This window comes from Pantherophis guttatus, chromosome 7 (genome assembly GCF_059756535.1).
Source record: "Pantherophis guttatus breed Tessera chromosome 7, ASM5975653v1, whole genome shotgun sequence".
In the NCBI taxonomy this organism is placed as follows: domain Eukaryota; kingdom Metazoa; phylum Chordata; class Lepidosauria; order Squamata; family Colubridae; genus Pantherophis; species Pantherophis guttatus.
In genome coordinates, this window is record NC_142069.1 from 30,698,331 (window position 1) to 30,725,650 (window position 27,320).

Sequence of the window (27,320 nt, forward strand, 5' to 3'; positions counted from 1 at the left end):
TCTCTCTTTTCTTTCCTTCTTACTTTCTCTTCCCCCCTTTTCTTCTTCTCCCTACTTCCTCTTCCTTTCTCCTTCTCCTCCTCTCTTCCTCCCTCTCTTACCCTCACTCCTATTCTAATTTCCCTTCCCTTCCTCCCTTCTCTTCCTTCCCTCTCTTCTCCTCCTTCATCCCTCTCTATTGCTGTATCCTTTTGTGCATATGGATTACTCAGAGGGCTGAAAAAGTTATTTTTGACTGGTCCTTGCACTTTTGACCAGTCCTCGAACTTACGACTGTCTTCACATTTTACGTTTTTCACCCTATCTTGTCACCATGAAGAGAAGCAGTTGTGAAATGAGTGACACGGTTGTTAAGAATGCTACAATGGGCATAAATGATGACCAGTCATAAGTGCGAGGACTGGTCAAAAGTGTGAAGACCTGTCAGAAATCACTTTTTTCAGCCCTCTGGGTAGTCCTTTTGTGCATATGGACTACTCAGAGGGCTGAAAAAATTATTTTTGACTGGTCCTCGCACTTTTGACCAGTCCTTGAACTTACGACTGTCCTCACATTTTACATTTTTTGACCTATCTTGTCACCATGGTGAAGAGGTGCACGGGCATAAATGTGAGGATGGTCATAAGTGTGAGGACCAGTCAAAAGTGCGAGGACCTGTCAGAAATGACTTTTTTCAGCCCTCTGAGTAGTCCCTATACACATAGCCATGACCAGCTAGCCACGCCCACCCAGTCACATGACCCCCCCAAGCCACACCCACAAAATAAGCCACACCCACAGAACCGGTAGTAAAAAAATTTAGAACCACCCCTGGTATTATTGTTCTCAATAATAAGAACTTCAATTGAACAATAATGAGTGAAACATAACTATAACATAAAAGGAAATTATTTGCAGGAAACATTGGAGTAGGCAAAATCTAGCACCTATCTAGTTACATGCTACCAGGAGGAAAGCTGAAGAGCATGTACTCTGCATTTGTGTGTAGGGGAAGAAAGGCAAAAGGAAACAATCTCCAATAAACTATCTCTTTACACAAAGAGTAGGCAGAAGAGAAAAACACTTAACTCTTTATCTGTGCCCTACTGCCCCCTTGTGGTCATGAGATGCTGAAGAGTCAGTTCCCACCCACCTTTTCCCCTGAATCTGGAGTAAAGTAAAAGTCCCAGAATTCTAAGATACTTGTTCATCCTAGAAATTAATGCCAACCTAAATAGATATCACTTGATTGGGAGATTGATATACAGAGGCTCAGTATACAACTATTCACAGTGTCGAGGGAAATGTTTGGAAATCCATGTTAAAGTAATCCCCTTTCCTTGGTTTTACTCAAAGACTGACATGATATATTTAGCATTTTCAACTCCTCCTCCTAAACCTCAAGTGATTTGCAAGTCCATGGCAGTTACCTTTTGCAATTATCATGCCAACCTACCACTTTGGATTTTTTCCAATTTCCACAGGACTTGAAACAGTATGTATACAAATATTTCATACAAATACACTATAGAGCAGATTGGATGGCAAACAACTGTAAATGCCATAGCTTTGCACAGGAATTAAGTGTATGCTGCCTCACCTCAAAATCTAATACCCTCTAAATACGTTATATTGTCCTGGCACTATTCTACAGTATGAAGAGAAGACTGGCAGTGAATGGCAGTGAGAGGAAATAAGTATTATATACATCCACAATCCAAGTCACAGATGTTTCCAGAAAATTGGCCTAGCATAGAACTGTAGACAATGGAGATCAAAGGAAGACACAGAAACAGGGTGTTAGCTAAATGTCAGTTCTCATTTAATGCTCTTAGATAGCCTTATTTGCAACATTTACCACATAAATCATCTAAATAAATAGATGTTGTACAGTCTTTTAACCATCATCGGTACAAAAATAAAGCCACACATTGCATCAATTAAAATTCGCTCTGTCCTCCTTGTTTGTATTACAATCTCTGTTTCGCAGCAAACACTCACAAAAAGGCATTAAATCTGCAATTTCTACATTTTTAAATTTTTGTTTGGAATTTGTTCCCTGAACCCTTCCCTTTCCAATACATTCAATTAGTCTGTACAAAAATCCCAAGAAGCTCATTCTGTGCAAAGGAAGCTTTTGTGTGCAAAGGTAACTTGGGCACTGGGGTCAGGAAAATATCAACTCAAGTACCATGCCATTAATGAGGGATTAACCTCCCCTCCCAAAATAATACACAGAAAAATAAAACAACACACCTGGCCTGTTTTTCTTCCATCCATCAAATACATTGCCATATCTATCCCAAAGAAAACAAGACTATAGGAATAAGCAATTAATTCAAGGCAGTCACTCTGACACATCAAGCAGTGCAAACAACAAGAACACAGCTCAAACCCTCTTAAATGGGATGTTCTTGGCACTAACATGTTTTCTAAGTTCAGTAGATAATAATAATGCCCTCTTTTGATATTTTAAATTTTTTCGATTTTGTGGTATTTCTGACCACACTTAAAAAAAAGGTTACCAATGAAAGACTGTAACAGCCATTAAGAAAAAGCTGCTGTTTATATCCCATAAAATAGCTGGATGCAGCCCCACATCTCTAATAAGTTATTAAAGTGCAATTTGTTAGGGAAAGGTGAACTTTGAAAAATATGCATTAAAATATACATCATATATACAGACATAAATGGAAGAGTGTCACAAGGCTGCGTTTGACTAGTGCGCACAAAGCTGGAGGAATCTATCAGAAAAAACTTATTGCTGGTATCTGGAAAGTTTTTTTGAGTTCAAGGGAAACTTGGAATTGTTCTAAAGAACAGTCATTCTCTTTTTTCTGAAATGAGGAACCTACTGTGCAGTTAGGTCTGAAAGGCTAATCACAATTTATAAAAGGACAGCAGTCGGGGGTCTACAATGGCTAATTTTTTGTCTTAATAATGCCATTCCTAAATATATCGAAATAAGCATTTACAGTGCAATCCTACATTCAGAAGGAAGCATCAATGTGCTCACTAGTATTTACTCCCAGTAAGATGCATAGGGACTGCACCCTTCGTATCAACTTTTGTGTATTTTAGATTGGTTTTGCCATAATACAAACCTGCAAATTGGTTGTCAGATGTACAGACACACTACATTACAGCCAAATAGAATCATTAGTGCAAATATATTTTGTATCTCTTCCCACTGAGGGTATGTGTGAAGTTTAGTTGTGCCAATTAAAATCTGTATTTTTGATATATTAAAATTTCCCTTCCTCCAATAAATTCTGTTCACTGTTAAGCTTTAGACTAGGGCTGAAGCCCAATATCTATATGGGTCTGAAATTATAAATTTTTCAGGATTCTTCAAATCTACTTTAAACTTGTATATGATTAATGTTTAGCTCCAGTAGGTGATGAAAATTTGCCTTTTTATATTAGATTTTTCATACTAAGGGGCTGTCTCTTTAAAGAAAGTTTCCTATTAATGGAAAGGAAAACCTAGTACATGTCAACGTTTTTAATAAGTTCATATTTCCTAACATTTCTTAAAGAATGCCATACGGTCTTGTGCAACTGACAACCCAAGCTCATCATACAAAAATGATTGTATAGTCATATTACAGCTGCTTCTATTTCATCATCAATCTGCACATCAAGAAACATCAACATAATTATACAATAACTTGTGGTAGTCTTCAAAACTATTGCAATTTTTTTCTTTAATCCTTCAGTGGCTTAAGGAAAAGAATCTTTCTCGCAAGGAACAGCATCTATTAAGGTACTATATTATTGGAGGATATCAAATTATACACTTATGTTAGATTTCCTTAATACAGAACTTCATCTCTCTCTCTCTCTTTTACATTTACTCATATCTCTGTTGTTATCTATCTTAAGAGGTTACTTTTCCAAATCATGCTGAAAATACAAACATGAAACATCAAATGATCTTACCTTCTCTTTGGCACAAGGCATTAAAGCATATGCACAAATAGCATATATACATTTTAGCTGCAGCAAATTAAATGGCCCTTTCTCTACATACTCGTTCTCACATAAAATACATGCACACCAAAAATATGAACAGCTCAACTATCTATGCATATAGGAATTATTAAACAGGAAAAAATATACAGTAATAGGATTAGATTTCAAACTAGACTTGGACTAACTTTGTGACCACTGAACAACTTTAAAAATGTTGGTACTATACTAATCACTTTGGCATATTTTTAAATGGGAGAAACTAAAGGATCAAAAAATCTACAGCCATAATAATGCTACATTTTGCTGAAGCAATGCATCTAATCCTGAATAGTATAGCAAAATGTTACTAGAAACTGAGAAGCTACAAATTTTCTACGTGTCTTAGAAACCAAAGAAAACATTACCAATGTAATGTACAATATAATGATATAATATGAAATGTATATTCATTAATCATACACATACATATGACAATGCTCTTCTTGAAGATCATCTTAAACTCAACTTATACTCAACTTTTCTTATTGGAGGAAATGGTGCATTTTAAGCAATGTAACATGAATTAAACTGCATCTTCTGCTCTCTTGAACTAACACCATTCCTTTAGCAACTGCATATTTACCAAAATTACTGTTATTTATTCCCTTAAATCATTAAATCTATAATAAATTTATGCCATCATCACATGATAAGTTTGAGTTGAAGGTGATCGGGTTTTATTAATTTCAGTTTCCAGCTTCACTCACATAACATACAAATGGAGTTTGTTTATCATGCTAAGCCATGATTCATTGCCTAAACTCTTTGGGGAAAGCATAGCTTTCATATTTTCTCTGGGACTCATATTAAGAGCTCAGAAGAATTGGGCTCTTATTATGTTAATGCTGCCTGCAATCTAATGTAGAATAAAGGAGGCTAAAATAGTTCAGAAAGGTGGGAGCTGAATATATTCCTTCCCCACTTTCAAGAAATCAATCTTCCTTTGTCAGTGTGAAATAATGTGAAACTATCCCAATTTACACCTTCTGACCCATAATGACACCTCTTCCTTTAAAACTTCTGAGAAAGAAAAAAACCAGCAGCTGTTGCACTGAGTATCAACAAATAGCTTCTTTGAATTGGCAAGTAACAACTTTGTCCAAATTACCCTTCCAGAATTTGACATCAGGTTGGTAGTAAAAGCCTTGATGGAAGACTAGTTGTAGAAGCCTCACATGATTTTAACATTTCTATTTTTATAAATCTCTGAATTAATAAAGAATTTGAATCAATCAAAGGGAAAAAGCATTTTTGTGGGATAAAAGTGGAGAGCAGTAAACAAATCAGAAGTGATTAAAAGATGCATTAGAACATGCTATACACATTGGTTTTTTGCTTTTAATCCTTACTCTCTCTCTCTTTTTTTTTTTTAGTAAAGCAAGACATCTTCATTTCAGATGACTTAAATTCTTCAAAAACTAGGGTTTGGACTGCAGTTCTGCCTTCTACCATTCCACTGTCACTTTCCATAGGAAAATTATTTTCTAGAGTTCATCTGTTCAAGCAAACTTAAAAGAAGCACGTATTCACAAGAACATATGCTAAAGCTATACAATTTATAGGTACAACAGTTTCTGTAAAACAAAACAAAGCATTCACAAAGAAGTCCAGCACAAATTTCAAGGTACTAAAGTGCAAGACAGAGTCCTATATAACTGCAAGCAGCTTCTCCTGGCAGAGATCTTCATAAAATATTTGTACAGAAAAATATACAGAAGTACCAACATGAGGAAAAAATCAAATAGTGTAATTTGGAGAACAAATTAATAAAATTTTTGTCTCATACTTATCTTTCAATCCATTTCTCTGCTCTAGTATTTCTGATCCTGTATTGGATCAGTTAGCACAAAAAAATCAGTGTCAATATGCCACTATTGATTAAATTTCTAAACAAAACTGGTAATTGTTTTGACTCTACTAAAAAATTCTTCACTCCATCAACTACTTCCACTTTTAACTCATGCAACATTTCCATATTGTAGATGCATGAAGTTCCCCATCCACTTGAGTAAGAACAGAATGTTAATGCAGTGCTCCTCAAACCATTTCAAGCCTAGCAAAATATTGTTTCATACACACAGTTACACACAGTCCAAATGTCCTTGTAAGTGTACATATCTTAATAGTATCAAACTGACAACCAGATGTCCAGTGAGGCTTGCCTAAAACAGAATCTGGTTTCAAAAAAAGTCTCCCAATTATTTACCTATTTAAAGAGTTAAATACACTGGACAGTCCTTGTGTGCATGTGCCAGGTAATTAACTGCATAGGGAACAAGAAACATATATAAAGCTAATTAAAGGAGCCAAGTTCTTGGGCTCAATTTTTTATTTTAGAATGGTTGTATCTTTTCCTCTTGGGGTATGTTTGGTGTACCAAATCAACAATGCATGTATGCTAAAGCATGTCCACTCTCTACATCCATCTACAAACCTGTAAATGGATATAAGCTTGAGTTTCCAATAAGCAATCCAAATTTCATATATCAAGAACTCACTATATATCTAATTAGATATTAAGCCCTCCTATTTCATATTACAAAGGCATCTGAAGTAAGACAAAATTTTTGGGATCTGCAACAATTCCACCCAAGCTGTCTTCATACTCAAGGACACATGGAAACAAGTTTATGACTACATACTGTAGGGTTGCCAGTGATAATTATTGAGGAATTCCTATTCTGAAAAGATGCAGGCTTCCTAGGAAAAGACCATAAAAACTACTGGGCTTACCTCATCAGAGAAGTAACAAGCTAGGCTTCTCTTATACCTGTATGCCTGATTATAGCAATACCTTTTTCTTGTGCTCCTGTTACTAATAAACCACAAGCAAGGAAAAACCCAGCACAATTCTTTGGAAGCCCAGTATACCAGCTGTAGTTGCTTCTCTAAATTGTAGCATCTCTGGAAGCGCTGTGGATGGCAGCAAGCCCCATCATTAACAGTACTAGTAAATGAAAAAGCATTAAGAACTGAAAGGCAGACACCCAAAAGAAAAAGGGGAGTAATGTTTTTATATATGCACCTGGAGGGAAGCAGATCAGGGAAGCAGTCTGACCTAGAGAAGTTCACATAACTTGGAAGAGGTCAGGGATATTTATATTTGGCCTCTTTCCTATTTCAGACACTGAGCCCTTAACTTTTGAGTGCAGAAGGTATATGCCATAACTAAGAAAATGACATTATTCCACAATGCACCATGAAAAAGAATCTTTGCCAGTGAAAAAAGCTTCAGTTTCCCAGACAGACGAAGCAACAACAAACAAGTAATATATATATACACTCTTTTTCTATCTATAGTAACAAATGAAGGGGGGAAAGCACAGGTAATCCTCACACTGCTTTGTGTATTTGAAAGGTGAATATAACCGAAAAGAATATCAGTATGACCATTTGTCCAAAAAATTAAAATGCTTTGTAAACATTTGAAAAGGGATTTTTTCCCCCCCGCACTCTCTTTTTCTAAATAGTATCATTGAAATTGTAATGAAACCTGATTGGGAATGCAGGAATAACTCAAACTCAAAAATTCCCTTAATGAGGAAAGACCAAGAGAGAGAAAGAAAAGTTAACAAACACCAGATTTAGAACTGGATGCTCCGGTCTCGGAAGAAGCCTTCTGCCATCTGAGCTTCTCTGAAAGTCACGGTAATGGAGTTTGCGGTGATATCTGTAACTGTCACTTCATTTGGGGGCAATGCAGGGCTCCAGGAAAAAGGGCCTTCTGTTGCCTCTGGGCCCACTGTGGAAAAGGGAGAGGGCAGAAAAACAAATACTGTGATGAGGAGGAACAAATTGAAGGAGAAAAAAAAAAAGGTCATGCCTGCTCATGAAACAGATCAACTCTTGTAGAATAGATACACATAACTCTAGGAAGGAAAAGGTAGCAGGATCACAATCACATGCCTGCACAAATACAACAAATACGTAATTGTGCAAATACTGCTATAATTCCAGCAATTCCAATCAAGGCAGTGCAATGCAATCAATTACATTAGCATTTATCTATCCCCAGAGAATTTCCAAGACTTTAAAAGGGAATATTGTACAACTGAATTCAGATCCCACATACCTTCTCCCCAATCCAGTGATGCACTAGCAAAGTACTTTCACTCCAATTGTATTTATACTGTGAAACTAAATACCACAGGGATGTTTTCCAGTGTCTTCCATTAATACTTAATACAAGAAAACAGCAATTGCATATGAAGATCTAAAAGGACTGTTTATTACTCTTTTAAAATGCTTTCTTTTTGAGGGTTAATTGCAAAGGCATAGGAATTAAACAAATTCCTCTTCACAGCCACAGCAAACTGAATTTACAATATGTTCTCTAGCCTTCTCTTGTTGGTCTTTATACAATGAAAACAAGAAAAGAGGAAATTTCTCATTTTCTGTTCTTTATCCATATTGCACCATTCAATTTTACTTGGGGATAGAATAAGAATATGCACCTTTTAAAATGATATTTCTGGCTTTTCAATGGATATTTGACTGGGGTCTATAACTATATTTCTATAACTACCCCGAATTTTTTGGGCCCATTCCATCCAAGTGGCATCCAATGGCATTCCTTATGTCATCCCATCCAAACAGAGGTCAATTAAAAAATATAGTTACATATCTCTGATCATCAACTATACTGGAGATGCATTTCCTACTGATTTTTTGTGATTTTTTAAAAAAAGCAAAAGCAGCACAGATAGGATTTATGCACTTGTACGTCCACTGCCCTCAAACCAAATCCCAGCTCTGCCCACCTATACATAGTATAAAACATTAAGCTCTTGAGTTAAAATAGTTGACAATACATAGCAGAACTTGATTGATCTTAGAGGCACTTGAATGAGACCTTAAGAAACAGAACTGTAGATCAGGTTGGAAATTGAATAAATGCCCAAGAAGAAAATAACGCCAAACCATTCTCACAAAGATGCCAAGAAAAAGCATGCTCAAAGGAGACTTTGCCTTTTAGTAAATTCTAAAATTAGTACAATTTCAGAAATAGTTCCTATGGATATGAATGCAGACTTTGCAATTTGTGGATGATACCTGGTGAAGTAATTTAAGCATTCATATCCATATGTGCTTTTAAGCATAACCAATCAAATGACAATATCCAGAAAGCAACCCTGCTTCACTCATAATATAGCACGTTATCTTTGCAAAGAGTCCAGGTCCTGATGTGAATATTCCATTTGAAATCAAAGTTATATGCATATAATAGCTTCACTGGGAGTTAATATACATCAGTCACTCAGTTGTTTCATACTTTGCATAGAATAATAGGCAATGTAAACATAAACACAAAACTGCCCAAATATAAAATGTCTTATTAACGAAAAGTAAAATTCATATATACCTACACTAAAAACTTTGAATGAACCATTTATAACATTCTTGATTCCTCACAAGCATAAACCTATAGTTTTGCAGAACTGCTGATCCAATTATTTCAACCTGGAACTGTTCAGATGTGCTGGACATGCTGGCTGGGATATGGGAATTACTGTCCAAAGTTTTTGAGGGCATTTGGTCGGCAGCGTAAATACCTCAATGTTTACTTCTAGTTTTCTTTGACCATGACTTACAAATCTTTTAAGTTTTATGAGAAAAGGGAATAACTTTCGTAGGGTACATTAAAGAAGAGCTAGCAAAGAAGATCAGTGTATTTTGTCTGTCATATTAGAAATATTTTAGATAGAATATGCAAAATGGTGTTAAGAGCTCTTACCAAAAGTGCAGCTTGAATCATCCGTAGGAAAAAGCATTTGCACCTGTGGTATCTGTTGGCAGCAGCTGCAAGGCTACTCTACAAATGTCACCTGACCTAGCAAGCAACTGGCTTTCCATTAGTCCAACCAACCTTGTTGACCTGATGCTTGGATTTAAAGGGTTTACGGCTCAACAATATAGACAATCCTTGACATACAATGGCAAATGGGACCAGACTTTCTGTCGCAAAGCGAAGCAGTTGTAAAGTACAACTGCATCACTTAGTGACAACAATCCCTGCAATCCTGGTTTCCATTGTTAACCGAATCCTGCTGGCTTCTCACAACCAAAGTCAGTGGGGAAGTCAGCAAGAAATTGCAAATCCGAAGCCAGCAGGTAAGTAAGTGGTTACTGCCAGGTGGGAGAGGGAGCAAGGGGTTCATAAGAATGGAATGGCGTGGGTGCCCAAGAAGTATGGTGAGGGTTGGAGAGGGTGCATGGGGCTGCAAGGGTGTATGAGTAGCAGCACAAAGACAGAGGGGCTGAGGAAGAATGCACAGGTGGGGAAGATGTACCCCAGCAACTTGCAACCTTCCCTGCCAGCTTCCCTATTGACTTTCTAGGGGTGGCGTTACTGCAACAATCAGAACTCTTGAGGACCATTCATAGCTACCATTTCTTCAGTTCTGTCATAACTCTGAACAATTGCTGACTGAATTTGGTTTGGAATGACTCTTTTAACTCAGGCTGCCAAAGAACAATGGCTTAGGACCTGGTTATCTACGGGACCACCTACTACCACCAATAGCCTCCCACCGGCCAGTACGCTCTCATAGAGAGGGACTCCTCCGGGTGCTGTCAGCCGAACAGTGTCGACTGGCGGCCCCTAGGGGGAGAGCCTTCTCTGTGGGGGCACCTACCATCTGGAATGAGCTCCCCCGGAGATACGGAGGATCCCGGATCTGCGCACCTTCCACCTTCACCTTCTGTGAAGACTTTTTATTCCATCAGGTGGGCTTGGCCTAATCTCTTCCCTTTTTTAAATATGTAAATTTTAATCTGTTTTTAAATTATTGGGGTGTTTTAATCTGTATGGGCCAAAATGATTTAATTTGATTTTATCTCGTTTTTTTAAATTTTTTTGTATCTATGTATTTTATTGTTGGCTGTTCACCGCCCTGAGTCCTTCGGGAGTAGGGCGGTATACAAATCAAATAAACTAAACTAAACTAAACTAACTGTGTGTGCCTAAGAGGTATGAATGGCAAATTAAAGATTCCGTCCCCATTTATATACACAGAATGTCTCAGGTTAAGAGAAAAATCACAGGCCACCCAGCAAGATGAAGTTGGCATGGCAAAGCTGGGGATAGTTCCAGGCTTACCTTCCTTGCTAGCAGGTTGCGTTGCATCATCCCAATCATTGGGTGGCTGCCTGTCCTCAAGGACCACAGGCTCCTTCAAGAAGAACTCTCGACGACGATTCCGATTCTCCAGGCTTGACATGCGGGTGAACTTCTTCCGTGAAAGGCGAAGGTACTTCTGGTTCTTGCTCTGTTTCCGAAGAGGAAAGGGCAGGACCGCTCCCCCACTCTTCTCAGACAGTTCTGTCTGCCCTCCCTTGGCCCCTGCCAAGTTGTTTCCTCCTCCCCCAAACCTCCGGGACAGAGAAAAGCAGAGTTTCTCTTTCCCTTTGTGGGCACTCCTCAGGTCCATGCTATATAGTCTCTGAAAATGAAGAAAAGAACGCTCAGCTCAAGAGGTCTGTGATGCAGCTTGGTTCACACAAGCCACAACTTGCAAAAATTCTAGGTTCTTCCAAGGCCCTGGGCTTCCAGCTCCCCAAATTCTACTCAGCCAAATGGTCAATAATTCAGTGTGTACATTTCATGAGCTCTACTTGAGCTTATTTCATGAGTAAAAGCATTAAGGTTTATCTGCACAAGAGCAAAAGCTTCCATTGGACAATGACTGTCACCAATGGAACATATAAAATTGCTCTGAGCTATGGGCACAGTATTTTTTTTAGTTAAGATGTAATTAAAATTAATTTTCCTTTCACAATGTATATGATTAAAATATAAGGTGAGAGAGAAAAGGAAGGTTAGCTATCCCTAGAAATTGCTGGACTACAGCTCCTATCTTCCCTGTATATGTTAGTTAAAATTGAAAGAAGTTAAGAATCTAGTAATATCTGCCAAGAAGAATCTTGTGATGTCCTATGTTTTCAGGACCCACAATCTATTTACATCAGATCCCAGAAGATTCTATTGCTTTTGCTGCAATAAGACTAGCAGAGCTTTCTCTCCAGCTCATGGTGTCTGGGAATTCAAAACTGGGAGAGGCTGAACTACAGCATCAATACTGGGATTTAGGAATAGGCATCAACATTTAGTAAATCTGAAATATTACCTGCAGCAACAGGCGCTTAGGTTTGGGGCCTCTCTTTCTGTAACCTGAGGCACGTTCTCTTTCTTCCCTAAAGAGACAGAAAATGCCTAGCAGTTTTGTTTGTTGAAACAGCACAAATCCACAAAGCGTTTTGTACACAGATATTCCTTCACATTATTGACACATACCGTATTTTTTGGAGTATAAGACGCACCTTTTTCCCCCTTAAAAGGGGGTGAAAATTTAGGTGTGTCTTATATACCAAATGTAGCCCTGCCCACACACTGGCCCTTACTCTTTGGCCTCTGCCTCCCAGCAGTTTACCTCCTTGCAGCAAACAGCAAGAAGAAACAGCTTGCTTCAGCTTCAGCACAGCCTAATTAGCACAAGTTATTGGGCCTCTGCTGCTTGCTGTAAGGAGGTAAATTGCTGGGAGCAGATTTTTTTTTCTTGTGCTAATCAAGCTGTGCTGAAAACAAAAATGAAAGTAAAGCAGGCTATTTGCTGTTTGCTACAATGAGGCAAAATTGCTGGGAGTCAGAGGCAGATTTCTTTTTCTTGTTTTCCTCACCAAAAAAGGTATGTACGTCTTATAATCCAGAGCGTTTTATACTCCGAAAAATACGGTACTTCCAAGGAAATGCTGATTCAAGTGTAGATCAAATTAAGAAGGAGTTCATGTGAATTGGGTTGGTAATTATAGCGTCTAATTTTCTCCAGAGTTAATACAATTGTTCATTATAAACTAAAAAGTGTTACTCAAACATGCACACAAAATGATCCTCCCTTGTCAACAATTTAAATAAATCTAAAAGTGCTTTCAACAAAAAGGTTGACTAGTACATTAGCCTTCTTCAATCCAGTGCCCTTCAGATGTGTTGTACTACAGATTCCAGAATTTCCAGGCAACACGGCCAAAACATAGCAAATTGACGTTCTAAGCCACACCAGGAAGTTCATATTTTAGCTAAGGGTGTGACCTTACCTTGCCTAGATGAACTGAGAGAAACGGTTTTAGTCTATACATTGGCTGGGAAATTCTGAGAGTTGAAGTCCAGACATCTTAAAGTTGCTCAAAATTGGGAAACACTGGTATAGCCATGCTGCAACCCCTTTCCCAGAAAAGCCAGAGGTTTTGGTTTAATTTTTCCAAAATGAGGGGTGGGGGAAGAAATGTTCTTACTTTTCTTCATAAGCCATCACCAGACGAGGGTCAAGAATGTGTTCCTCAGGTTCCCATGTGCTGTACCTAAGAGAAAAGTTAGAGAAATCAATCAAAACACTTTGGGTAAATTTGGGGCTTTTGTTCAAATGATCTACATTCTAGTATCTCCTTATTCATTACATGGAGTCCTGAGATAAATAAGTATTTAAAGCTTTACTGTATACTTCTAAAATGTTTTTCTTTTACAACATGGAATGGATCAAGTAAGACTGATCTCTTGAAACAAAAAAATAAAATAATATTCCTATTCATGGCCTACATTAAATAACTTAATTCACTTGTAGGTAAGAATTCCCTTTGATTGAAATTAATCTCTGGTACCTACATGGATACGGATTGATTACCTGGATTTTTTTTTCCCAATGCACTCAATCTAGGCCAAAGCCTTGGGATTTTTAAGCAGGCCGAATTTAACTTCTTCTACAGAAGCCAAGGTCAGTTAGGTTCTCCTACATAAAGTAACCAGGAAAAAACAGTGTTTCCACTCAGACAACCTTTCTTTACAGTGATAGTAAGCAGGAAGAAGTTTATCTTTTATAAACAGTTTTTCTTGCCTGCATTAACCAGTATGAAATATAAACTCATTGCTATTTTTAATTATACAAAGTGTAAAACTCTGAACATAATGCTCTGAGGACTTTAGCATACTTTTTGATTCCCTATAGATTCACAGTGGGACAGTTAAAACATTGAACATAATAAAGCCACTTTAAAAAGAATACATTTTACAGGTAGTCCACAATTTATAACCATAATTGAGCCCAAAATTTATGTTGCTAAACAAAACGTTTGTTAAGTGAGTTTTGCCTCTTTTTACAACCTTTCTTGCCACAGTTGTTAAGTGAATCACTGCAGTTGTTAAGTTAGAATCAAGCTGTTAAGTGAATCTGCCTTCTTCCCTGTTGACTTTGCTTGTCAGAAGGTTGTAAAAGGGGATTATATGACCCCGGGATACTACAATCATCAGAAATAAGAGTCAGTTGCCAATCATCTGAATTTTGATAATAAGATCGTGGGGATACTGCAACGATTGTGTGAAAAATGGTCATTTGGTCATTTTTTTCAGTGCTGTTGTAACTTCGAATGGTCACTAAATGAACTGTTGTAAGTCAAGGACTAATTATATACTGCTCAAAAAAATAAAGGGAACACAAGCAGAAGACCTCTGAGATCTGAATGAATGAAATAGCCTTATTAAATACTTCGTTCTTTACATACAGTAGTTTATACACTGCTCAAACAACTAAAGGGAACACAAAACTACTGTATGTAACGAACAAAGTATTTAATAAGGCTATTTCATTCATTCAGATCTCGGAGGTCTTCTGCTTGTGTTCCCTTTGTTTTTTTGAGCAGTGTAGTAAGACTACAGGTAGTCCTCAGGTTATGATCATTTATTCAGTGATCAAAGTTACAATAGCACTGACTTATGACAGGTCCTTGGAGTTCCAGCTGTTGCAGAATCTCTGCAGGAGTATGATCGCAATCTGAGCAATTTACACCCACTTCACGATTACAAAATTCAGTAAGATATGGTTACATGATCGTAATTTCCAACTTTCCCTGTCAGCAGCTCACAAGTGAAGTCAATGGGGAAGCTGGCAGGAAGTCGGAAGTTTCAATCACATGAAGTTTCCATTTAACAATGGCAACTGGGTCTGCTGGAATTGCCATCGCTAAGCAACCAGGCCATGTGAAGCTTTGTAACAGAATTCCTGTTCCTAATTGCCTTCATAGCCCGAAGATACATTTTGGAGTTTGATAGTGTCACATAACATGGGTTCTATAGGCAATGCATTGGCTTTTGGCTTCTGAAGTCATTCAAAGTGTTAGTTTTAACCTATTAAGCATTTGAAGCAGTGGTGGGTTGCCCCCAGTTCGGACCAGTTCACAAGAACCGGTAGTAAAACCGGTGGGAGGCTCCGCCCACTGACCCGGACGTCATCATAGCTGATCTGCGCATGCGCAGAGGAGTGTGCGTGGGCGCGATGCAAACCAGTAATAAAGGTAAGTAGAACCCACCCGATTTGAAGGTTTAACACGTACATTTTTATAGGAATTCCTACTTCAGGGAAAAATTAACACTAAAATTGTCTATTTTGGTGTTTCTCAAACTCAGCAAATTTAAGCTATGTGGATTTCAACTCTTAAAATTCCCCAGCCATATGGAGTTGCAGTCTACAAAGCTTAAACTTGCTGAAGTTGAGAAACATTTGTCCAGCTTATTTAACTTTAATAGGGAACCTGAGAGTGCCTTGCGTGTGAGATCAAAGGAGAGGATAGTGTTTTTCAAGGCCTTAATTGTACTTCAATAAGTAGAAACATGCTGAAATCAGAAGCATTCCCTATATTTAAGGGTCTTAATCCATTCCATACTTGGACCAAACAAAGGTAATGTTAAAAATGACTATTTAATTTATGCAGCTTCTCCTAACTCAGAATGTCCAAATTGCCAAGAAACAGTACTAGGAATAAAAATTAATTACTAAGATGTCCTTTCAGTTTGCCATAAAATGTACTTTACATGCTATCTAAAGAAAGTTATTCCATTGGATAAAAGATGGTTCTTCTAAAAATCAACACCTTAGAACCAAGGTATTTGGCTCTACTCATCTGGACATGAATAAGATACTGGTTTCTTCTCTGCTTACAGAAGGAATTCTAGGAAGATAGCGTTTCTATATTACTATTCCAAGCCATTATGTAAATAAGTATTCAGACTATACTTATTGCATTTCATTGGCATCTGAAGCTGGAAGATCATATTAGATTGTGCTAAGGAACACAAATTTCTTCCCAGCCTGCCATATTTGCTCGGAAAAACACTACAGAGCACATGTGGGAGGAAAACAGGAGAAAAGCAATTCTACTGCATATTAGATGAAAACCGATGTTTACAGATCTCCATGTCTATAGCCATGGGAATGGTATATTGTATGTGTACACATCTAATGTGTCATCCGATTGTCATCCTTAAAAATACAACATATACCCTGCTGATAATTATATTCTATTCTCTAGCAATCTCCAGAGGAGAGTAGATAAATCTTTGTGTGGTTGGAACTACAATGTCACTTTGGCTCAAAGTATAGCAATAGCAATAGCACTTAGACTTATATACTGCTTCACAGTCTTTACAACCCTCTCTCTGTAAGCAGTTTACAAAGTCAGCCTATCATTTTACCGACCTTGAAAGGATGGACGGCTCAGTCAACATTGAGCCGGTGAGAATCGAACTGCTTGGTAGTCCGTAGAATTAGTCTGCAATACTGCATTCTAACCACTGCGCCACTCTGGCTCTTACTGTGCTACCACAGCTCTCATATATCCATCTCTAAACCTTTTTCTCTTCATAATTTTAGAAAGCATGTTTTTAATTCTAGGATTAAGATATAGACTGATACAGTCTATAATCAATTTACTGAATGTGTTTGACATTTCATCTGCAATCATAAACCTAGTAAGAAATACATCCATGACTAACTAAGAATTTATTTCTTCTAGATTGCATTTCTAATAAGGTGAGTGGAAAAAAGGCAAAATTATATTGTGATACACATTCTGGGCCTGTGTATTAATAATTCAATAGCAATAGATGAAATGGGCCATGATCTAGGAAAATTTCAATTTGCAACTCAATTATTTGATATGATCACGAACATACAATATCAAAATAAAAATCACAGTCTAGGTTGACTGAGAAAATTGATATATTCTACCAATAAAAAAATTAAAAATTGATTTAGAAGAAAGAAATTGAATTTATTTGTACAATGCCTACATAATGTCCATGGATGGATATTAGCATTGCAAAAGAACAACATATTCTACTTTCTCAGCAATATGCATAATTTTACCACCAAGTGTCATCATTGTAAACTGCCCAAAGTCACTTTAGATAGCAAGATGGGTTGCATATAAATTTAATTAATAAATAAAATTATTTTACAGAGGAGGAGAACATAGTGAAATAATAAGAATCTACTTGAGGATTTTAAACAAGGATTCCAATTCCCATATTCATGAGTTTAATAACAATCTAAAATGACTCCTTCAATCACCAAATAAGATTATTGAAATGAGGAAGTTAAGGAGTAAGCAAAGGTTGATTTGAGGGGAAAAATGTGTGTTCTATTCAATTTTGGTTTTCAAATAACTTTCCGGCTTAATTAAGCTTAATTTAATACCTGTTGGGATGTCTAATGAAAGAACAATTCTATAATTCTAAAAATTTCTATAATTTCTTTCAGTACAATTGTAAAAAAGTACAATTCTATAATTTCTTTAATTCTGTCTACTCATTTTATCTGTTGTTTTTCTCTTCTATTTACCCTGCCTTTATTTGTATAAATAATTCAAGGTGATGAAAATATCTAAGGTTCTTCTCTTCTCCTATTTTCTCCACAACAACTTGAGGCGAGTTGGACTGAGAGTGAGTGAGTGACCCAACATTATTCTAGATCATCTGCAGATGTCATATTTGCAGAGTATGAAAATTTCTCCCTACTGAACATAATCTCAGTCTTCAACTGACCCAAAATTGACTGGTTCTTCTTGTTATGATAACAGTATCCTGGTCCATAATTCAAAGACATCTATTTTCTTTGTCTCACTATTCAGTGTCCAGTCGACAAAGCCATACATTACCAATATAAAGTTTTATTATTTTGAACTTTTTTTGTCATAAAAAGCATTCCCATTATTCATAGCCTTATTAAAGTTTTTTGCTGTACATTTTTTTTTCATCTTTATTCATTATTAAGCCTAAGGAAAGTAACCATCATTTATCACTATCATTTCTTTATATCAACTGTAAGTTTACTTGTTGGCATTATAGTAAATTCTCGTTTTGCTTTAGAAGGACAGACTAATTTTTACTCCAAATACCTCCATGAAATAATGGGCAAAATCTACTGTATCTGAAATAATCTGGATGACTAATATAAATTATGTGATTTGTGTCCATGATGTCATTTGCATAATAACTTAATTACTCAAGTGACAATTTATACAATTTAATCCAAACATAAATTAATGCCAGTGATGTAAATTCAGATTTAATGACATTTAGATTTAACATAATGCCTTTTCCACTGAAATGGCTCATTAAACTCAAGATTTACTGTACTTTTAATATTTAACTCAAATTTCATATTTTTTAACTTTTACTTTCATAGTAAGCTCTTCCATGTATATATTAGTTTTCAGTTAACGAAGTGGTGTTATCTGCATGACTCAAATTGTTACTATTTTGGCCTAATATTTTGATTCCGTCCATTCTCTCTTACAATGCCTAAAGAAACAATATGCATCTTTGTTTCATTCCCTTTCCTATCCTGAAGTAGCCTTTTTCAAGTCCAGTTTTTACAATAGCTTCTTGTTCATTGAAAAAGTTTCACAGAATAATAATCATGTACTCCATCAAATCAGTTAGCCTTTATAATATCCACAGTGTAACATGAGCTATAGAATTGTTTTTCAGTATCTTTTTCTCAGATTTTCTTTTAGATAAATACACTGAATCCTGTTCATTTTTCTTCTTCTACTCAATCATGTCAGATTCTTGGAAACTGGCTAAGTCCTGCAGGTTTTTTAGCAAGGTTTTTCAGAAGTAGTCTGCCATTGCCTCCTTCCTAGAGCTGAGAGAAAATGACTGGCTCAAGGTCATGACTGGCTTTGGGCTGGCAGGATTAGAACTGTCTCCCAGTTTCTAGTCTGATGTCTTAACCCCTGCACTAAGGACATACAGGCTGAAAAACAGCTATCGCAGAGCAGTAACTATATTGAATTCTACTGTATAGTGTAATATTAATGCAGTATCAAGGGTTTTCAATTCAATTGTATAGAATGTGAAAGATGTGTGTTGTTTTATTTTTATAGTTTTCTTATGTATGATATACACTGAAGATAGCATTTAATTTCGTACAAGGTACAATGACAATAAAGTAAATTAAACTAATCTAGCTCTCATACTCATTTTACAGTCTAGCTCTATATCATTCAGGTCCAATATTGTTGGCATAGTTGTGCTCTTTTTCTAGGCTTGTCCTATATATTTGATACCAATTATTCCTAGTTTCCATAATCTGTACCTGAAAGTGTCTTGGCTGCCTGAACTGCACTTCTCCATCTTCTGTTTCTTATTATATAGTTGATTTGACTCTGATGTTGCGTATTTACTGATGTCCCGTTATAAAGCCTATGTTTATGTTGCTTTGGTATTAGTACCTCTAATCTCTTTTGAAACATACTGTACTTTATTTACCCAATCTAACTCTTCCTGTGATTTCAGATTTCTACCATTGCATCTATAATACTTACATATTTTATGGAACATTGGTATTTATTGTACAGCCACTAATTGTAATAGATGTAATTTTTCTAATTGGGCTTTGTTCCAGCATGTATGGACCAATAGTCTATTTTAGAATCTTTGCTACATGTCCTGAAATTATACCGTGTTATCAGGACCACCTGAATTCATTTAGATCCGAAACATTCTGTTTAGTATGCTTCATTTCAGTTTTGACAATTTTCCTTTTCCCCGGTTCATGCATCTCACATTCTGCGTTACAACTGTGTGTCTTTGAAAATAATGATTCTTTCAGCACTGGTTTCATCATCACAAGACACAACTGTGTGTCTTTGAAAATAATGATTCTTTCAGCACTGGTTTTGAGTGTTTAACATTTTTTTCCCTAATAGTTAAGAGTATTTTTGATTGGAATGCAAAGGTGATGAGACCTATACTTAAATATTTCAACCAATGTCACATTGTTTTCTTGGCACCAATGCAGAACTACTTTGCCTTTTTCCATATTTGATTTTTTCTCTCCTAAGTGGTTGTTTTTGTCATATTGTTTTCTAGCGTCTGCAGAATATCCCTTGGGGGATTTTTCTTAGGTTTCCCTCTCCAGTTTTGACCTACCAGCAAAGGTAACTCCATCAGGAGCTCCAGCTCCTATGGGTGTCAATCTCAAGGCTATTGAAGCTACGGAGTCCTTCATAACATTGGAAAGGTAATCTCCAGGGAATATAATCCTTTGTTATTCAGCTACTTGGATCTCCAATTCCTGTTAATCCTAGCCAGCCTGGCCAATGGCAAGGAGCTCCTGGATTTAGGAAATAAATTTCAGGGCTTTAGATTGTCTATCGTCTGGTGTCAGTTCAAATTCCAATCTTGGAGAATATTAAGCAGGTTCTTTCTTTTATTTGTCAATGTTTCCCTAAACGCGATGGTGGAAAATCATGTTATGAAATAAAATATTCCAGCTCATTGCCTATGATATGAAATAGAAAAATAACAAGTTTTACACATGTCTGACTAGAAGATAAATGCAGCAAGAAAACTGTTTTACCTGCCTTGAGACTGAGGGAAAGAGATATGATATAAGTCAATACGTTTACTTTAAAAGATGCCTTTCAGATTCTGCTCATAGGAGAAAGACAAGGTTTAAAAATAGTTAACTTCTTCAGCTTCATTTTCATTCCTCTATATTCTGTTCCCCTTTTTAATCCAGCCTTTTAAAATCCCTTCCCCCTCTCCCCATCTCTCTTTTGTGCCAATGTCCACAATGAAAAGTGATTAAACCCAAAAATGCCATTTGAACAAATGGTAATTTTGTTTCCTTCCTTTCTGCTGGGGGAGATTTTGGCAGCACTTTTAATCGGCAAATAAAGAGCAAGCTAAGAATTCCTGGGAGGAAAAGGGAGGTAGCACTGGGCGGTGGGGGGGAATCTTAGATCAGAATTTTTAATAAATATCCTATGGGTGTTGCCCATTCCTCTGCAGTTCAGTTTCTTGCTTGACTGCGGTAAGAAAACACTGCATATAGAAACACAGTGCACTTCGCCACACAAGACAAACGCATACACCACCACCACACAAACAGAAAGGACCAGACTGCAGCAGAACTGCAGACCACGCATTCTGGAAAATACAAGTCATATGATCACTTCTCTCCTTCCCCCTCCCTTCTTCTAACTCAAGTTGTAAACAAGCTTGCAGCTGACTCAGAGCTATAACCAAATTCTTGGCTTCTGGCTCTGATGGGTGGGGCATGAAGGCAACTTTTAGAGAGGCACACAAATTAATTTGGGGGGGGGGAGAGGAAAGAGTCACACACACACACACACAAAAAACCCAGCCAAAAATTCTTGATCTGCAGCCATTTGCCTCCTATCTCACAGAATGAAATACCGTAGCCATTTATAGGTGCCATCAGAAATTAATTCCTTTATACAATTAATCTAGAATAGAGCCCAGAACAATGCATTTTTAATGTTCAAAGACCTGTATCAAAAAAGGGCAATCAAAGGGAAAACAAACAGTGATCTGCAAGAGAGTTTCTAACAAAAATCAATGGTTAGTTTTAAGGCTAATTTCCAATTGATTCTGGCAGTACTAATAGTCTTTTAGGGATCCCCCCCCCAGCAGAATAACTAAAAGATCCTAATTTATTTGGGATTTATTTTATTAAAGTGAATAGGAATGAAAAGGGAATACAGCAAATGATACTATGAGGTGGATTTTTGCTGCTTCCTGAAACTGTAAAATTCAGAAATATTTCTGATATAGTGGAAGAATATTATGAATTAAGAAATAATAGAGTGAACTTCTCTTCAAAGTAGTCTCTATAATGCACAAAATTAAACCAAATTTTAGTCTGATATTTAAAGGGAGGCTAAAAATCCAAAGAGACATAATCCCAACACATGTGATGAGAACCTATTTAATACCTCCATGATTACACTAAGAAACACTATTAGTACTGATAAGAGAGAGTATAGTTTGGATATCTTCCTTTCTGTTCAAAAACTGATGCCCATTCAGAATCTAACTCCAGGATTAGCAGGAAACCAGTAATATCCTGGCAGATGATTTGTCTACAGCTGTGTTCAGTGGTGATGTGAGAACAAGATTAAGGAACCAAAATCCAGGGCCTTGAGCAGCGAAATTTCTAAACAAAATTAATCTTCAAAATTACTAGCACATGCTTCATCAATAAAGCTGTGCCATCTAGAATCTAAAATCAATTGTGCCATTTGGCCCATTTTAACTTCCATTGAAATATGTAAATTATATTTACAATATAATTTGTTTTGGTAGAATAACGAAGATGTCCCTATGGCTTGGATTAACAGGAATATTTTTTTTTACATACATGATTTTATTGCTTCACACTACAGCATATTGCATAACAGATTACTACTCTGCCTGTTGAAATGTAATTAACTTTTGGAAAGCACAACACTGCTAGAAACACCAAGCAACTATCTTGTAGATGCTTAAGCAATACAATGTTATCTGAATGGAAGTTATATACTTTACATTCTAGGAAGAAATAATGTGGCTGATTCTATGCTATTTGAATTAGGAAGACAAAGGCATGTTGCCAGATATCTAAGGCTAAAATAAAATTGGGCACTGACCAATTTGCCATCTTGTCAAGGATACATATACACACAAGCTTCTGGTGAACAACACCGAGAACCCAGCTCATTTCTACAGCAGTTTTCGATCAGTTAAATAGAAACTTTTCTAAACTGTACAAAAGAGACCTCTGCTATTCTCCATATCATACACAATAAGTGGATCTGCTTCTCTTTTCTTCGTCACTCTCTGCCAATGTCCACTTATTACAACCACCTCAAATAATGGACGGGTGGCAAGCAAATTTTTATTTATTGTTCAACTAGCAAAATCACAATCTGCTCCTTACTCATTCCATTTGGCCCCGTATTATCTCCAAGAACAATAACTCTTTTTATAACCTTTTATTTTTAAAATATATGTTTCATTTGGGAACGTGTACTTCTATTCTTGAACTATTTTCCACAATACCACAAGAAAATGTATTTTTTTTTAAAAAAAAAACATATCAGTTGAACTCAGTTCAAAAGAATCAACTAGGGAAACCTAAGTAGATCCTTTTCTTGAAGCTGAGGCCAACAGGGGGAAAAAAAATAAAACACAAGACAGATAATGGTTACAAAACCTTTCAAATATAATCCAAACTTACTTGGGGGGCCATCCTTTCCATTTCACCAGATATTCCACCTTACCCTATAGAAAAAGAGAAAGGAAAGGAAGTAAAATCAACAGTGCCATCAAGCCCCACAAAAACAGTTAGATCTATAAAATATTCTAACAAACAGCACCCTTCAATTTGCCCATTTCTCTGCATTTATAATTAAACCTCTCCACACTCTGAGCTGCAATTCCTGGGCTTGCCCTGGAGGCATATCCAAAGGCTTCGCAGGGCACATAAACTGCAAAGCACCACAAGGGCAAGAAAACAACCCATCTATACATGATTAAGAAGGAATGTTGAGAAATTGGGAAGAAAAAAAATCCTGCCTGCTAGATAGGATGACTGATTTGAGCACCTTGCTACTTTCATCCCTTTGCCTGCAAGGGCTTCTGGTACATCACACAGGAGCTCTGCTTATAGCAGATTACAGTATAATTAATTAGGGGTCTTATGCAATAGTCTGAACACTGGGCTACAGGAATGTTTCTCAGATTATCTAAGGTAGTGCAGATAATTGCTGGAATTGCTGCACAAGATCCTCAGCCTCCTCCCCATCTATAAACCCGCACTCATTGGTTCACAGTACAGAATGCCAGCCTACTCCTTACTTCCATCAACTGAACACAAGAAATCATGGAGAAAAAGGCACACATGATTGCTTGTGTTTAGTTGATGGGAAGTAATGAGGGAAGTGATGGTTTCATCTCCCACCACAATGGAAGGCCATCACCATAGATTTTTTTAAAGCAAATAAGTATGAGGCAATAAAAGCGTTGAGCTGATATACTATTTTCCAGTTTATTAGGAAGCACTTGATAAACTGTTGAGTGAATTCTCTCCTAAAATTACTGATATTGTGCTTCAAATTATTAAAAAAAATCCATACATTGTTTTTTTTTAAAAAAAGGATACAGTCTTGCAATCCTCAACTCATACAATAATCTGACATTCTTCACATCAAAGAAACCCATTGATTAGCACAAATTATCTCTGAAAGGCAGCTAAATCATGCAGGCAATGATGAATATTTATGGCCTAAACAACTTGATAAAAATGAAACAAAACCCCAAATAATCATATTCACTTCATCTTAGAACAATCTCAAATTTCACTAAAGCTGCTGAAAATAGCTAACCTTCTTCCAAGACATGCAATTCCAATTTCTCTGTTCATCAGGATACTTTTATGTCTATAGAGCAAAAACGTGGGCAGCAAGAAAAATGATCCAATCCGAGAGGCAGAGTATTTAAAAAATATGACGTCCACCCATTTTGACATATTTATTCTTCCTCTAGCAGAAACGTCTACCCTACTCTTAACACTCCCAACTCTGCAGCAATCCTAAATTTGCAATCCCAAGACGCATTAGTTACTTGTCTGGAGGTGAGGTCTATTCAACTCAAGGTATTTTTTTGCACACGAGTAAATCAGACCTAACCCCGCACGGGGGAACGCTGCAGCAACCCTTGTGCACATTCCAACGGGGGTATCACCACGTGACAAACGTGCAACCACCATCATTTCTCTGCACTCTTGCGAGTCAGCCCTCTCTTGGGCTTCCCTGGCGCCCCCTGCCGGCGGGAAAACGAGAAGTTCCGCCACGCCCCCCTACTCGCACTACGGCGTGTGTACAAACTGGGGGGCGAGAGGATGATGTACTCTACTTCGCTCTCGCTGTACCGCGCAGGTGTTGTTGGGTTTTTTTTTTGGCGTTGGGAGCAGAGCAAGAGCAGCTACCGCTAGAATCACGGTTTGTAATTAAAGGTCCCAAGAGGAGGCTTAGCAATGGAAGAAATCCCGCCTTCCCTATCCTTCCTCCCTAAAACGCCGTTTACAGCCCTGCAGAATAAATGCGAAGTCGGCGCAGGGAAGCGGCACCCACCTTTCTTACGCGCTTCTTCCTGATGCTCTCCACAGCAAACACCTGCTCCCCAATAGCGGAAAGCTCCATACAGGGAGGAAGAAGGAGGTGGCGGAGGCAGCGGCTGCTCGCAGATTGAGGGAAGTATCCAACTGCGCGCCGGCTATCGCTGTTTGTTCTCGTTCTTACTTACTCCGGGCGCCCCCACCCCCTCCACTCCAGAGCTCAATCACGCCGCCGCTAACGTTCCATTTTAGAACCTGCGTAACATTTTCCCCAGCGCGCGCGAGAGAGAAGAGCGAGCGAGCGAGCGAGCCCCCGCCCTCCCCTTCTGGCCAGCGCTAGTTTGTCAAGAGGAGCCGGGCGCACGGAAACCGCTCCTGCTTTAGACCTGCTCGAGCGGCGTGCTCCACCCCCAAGGAACCTGCGCGAGCGTGAGATAAAAGTCCCGATTCGCACCGCAGGCCTAACAGAAATGGCCAGCCTTTGGATTTGGCGCGCGCGGGGGGGGGGTGGGAGACGCCAGGCTTTTTATTATTATTATGATTATGATTATGATTTCCTTCAGGGAACGGGAAGCAGGAGTGAAATGGCAATTGGAAATAGCTTCCCTCAACCTGCGAGGGGAAATGGGCGAAAAAGACCGCCTCCTTTTTCACGGCTGGTGTTTTTACCCACTGATGTTCGGTGTTGGCGCAGTACAGAGATCAGCCCTGGAGCGATGGCCTCACAAATTCTCACAAAAAGAGCGAAACGGCTGCAGGTTTTGTGCACATATTGGACCTGCGAAGTATTCCTTATTGCACCGAGTTGTCCTTATTTTTGAGGAAGGTGCGCAGGAGGCGCCCTGCATGCAAAAACACTTGCATCAGCGACACCTTATTCACGAAATCCCACGGCTCTACTTAAGTGAATGCGCTCATTCTGGCTCAAAACGCAAGGTTGTCATGTTACAACAGTGTTTTGCTCTGCAGAGGATAGCGAGTCGCCCATTCTTTAAACCAAACCTTATTCCGGTGTCTGTAATTGGCATCCGCAAGGTGGTAGTCGTGGGAAGTTTCTAGAACAGTATTCAAAATTGAACCCAAAGGGAACGGCGTCTTGTCAAGTTGGAGCTGCAAAAAAAAAAAAAAAAGGCACCCTCCCTGCAGTGCACCAACTCCGTTAACTCCAGTCAGAAATCACACACATTTCTACCCCTTATTTTCCTCCTCTCGTCGCGCGTTTTTGCACGACTTTTTCAGCAGCTAAAGACAGGCAGAATTTCCCGGTCTCCCGAGTTATCGCATTGTTGGGAAAATCTGAACAGCGCCGTTTTATGTGGGTTTATTTGGAAGTAAATTCGATTAAATAAAAAGAACGTAGACATGAAAAGGATCGGTCCTAAATGTGTATCGGTGCCTGCAATTTTGCCTGTCCCTATCAGCATTTTTCACATTCGTCATAATCCTAGGTGAATAACGTAGGTGAAAAACAAAATGCAGTTTCTGCAGCGGGCGATTGTTTTCATGTGACCGCCCCATTATATACCTTTTTCAAAAGACACCGTAATTGTTTTTTTTTAAAATAAAAGGCTTGAGATAAAGGCTGAAAGGCATCATCCTGCGATGTTTACAAAGTCGGAACTTTCGTTTTCAATATATCCTTTTACGTGCCCTTATTGGCCCTCATTTACCCGGAGGCCTGCCTTCCTAAGCCTTCATTGGCCTGGAGCTCCGTTTGTTTCCTTCCTTTGCACTCTAATTGGTCACGGACTAATTATTTTGGTTTTAATTGAAAAATCCTCGACAGATGAACTCGGGATGAAAGTCAGGTCTGGCGCCACGCCCAAGGGAGATGACGAATGTCTCCTGGCTGGAGAGAGCTTGTCCTCTGCGAAAAAGGGGCAATAATGAGGTATTTACTGAAGAGAGCCTCCTCGACCAGAGACTGTGCACAGTTACAGTCGAGGCTGATATGTTTTGCTACTCTGAAATCTGTAGTTTATATTACAATGATTGAGTTTATATGCGTCATATTAAAAAACTACCAAGCAAACTCATTATAGCTTAATGTGATGTGTGATTCCAAAGACAGGACTGTGTGCCACTGGGATTAGAATG

General features: G+C 37.9%; 1 protein-coding gene and 2 long non-coding RNA genes across 7 annotated transcripts in view; 2 read left to right on the forward strand and 1 right to left on the reverse strand.

Annotated features, from left to right (window-relative positions):
• Positions 1 to 5,778, forward strand: part of LOC148112793 (uncharacterized) — a 14,386-nt gene extending 8,608 nt beyond the window's left edge. For both annotated transcript variants that reach the window (XR_015728895.1, XR_015728896.1), the window contains exon 2: positions 5,367 to 5,778. This is a non-coding gene — a long non-coding RNA (uncharacterized LOC148112793). The remainder of the gene's footprint in view (positions 1 to 5,366) is intronic.
• On the reverse strand, positions 1,780 to 25,552 carry CBX7 (chromobox 7). 2 transcript variants are annotated; one of them, XM_034403264.2, is made up of 6 exons: positions 25,240 to 25,552; positions 23,346 to 23,389; positions 13,282 to 13,347; positions 12,120 to 12,186; positions 11,093 to 11,435; positions 1,780 to 7,735 (listed from the first exon to the last, which is right to left on the reverse strand). In XM_034403264.2, the coding sequence occupies exons 1-6, from the start codon at positions 25,306 to 25,308 to the stop codon at positions 7,578 to 7,580; spliced, it is 747 nt and encodes a 248-aa protein (XP_034259155.1). In that variant the 5' UTR covers positions 25,309 to 25,552; the 3' UTR covers positions 1,780 to 7,577. The 2 variants fall into 2 exon arrangements, with proteins under 2 accessions (XP_034259155.1, XP_034259156.1); XM_034403265.3 differs by lacking the exon at positions 25,240 to 25,552 and adding an exon at positions 24,493 to 24,894.
• LOC117655498 (uncharacterized) overlaps positions 24,960 to 27,320 on the forward strand; it is a 67,597-nt gene continuing 65,236 nt past the window's right edge. For all 3 annotated transcript variants that reach the window (XR_015728893.1, XR_015728892.1, XR_015728894.1), the window contains exons 1-2: positions 24,960 to 25,107; positions 25,275 to 27,114. This is a non-coding gene — a long non-coding RNA (uncharacterized LOC117655498). The remainder of the gene's footprint in view (positions 25,108 to 25,274; positions 27,115 to 27,320) is intronic.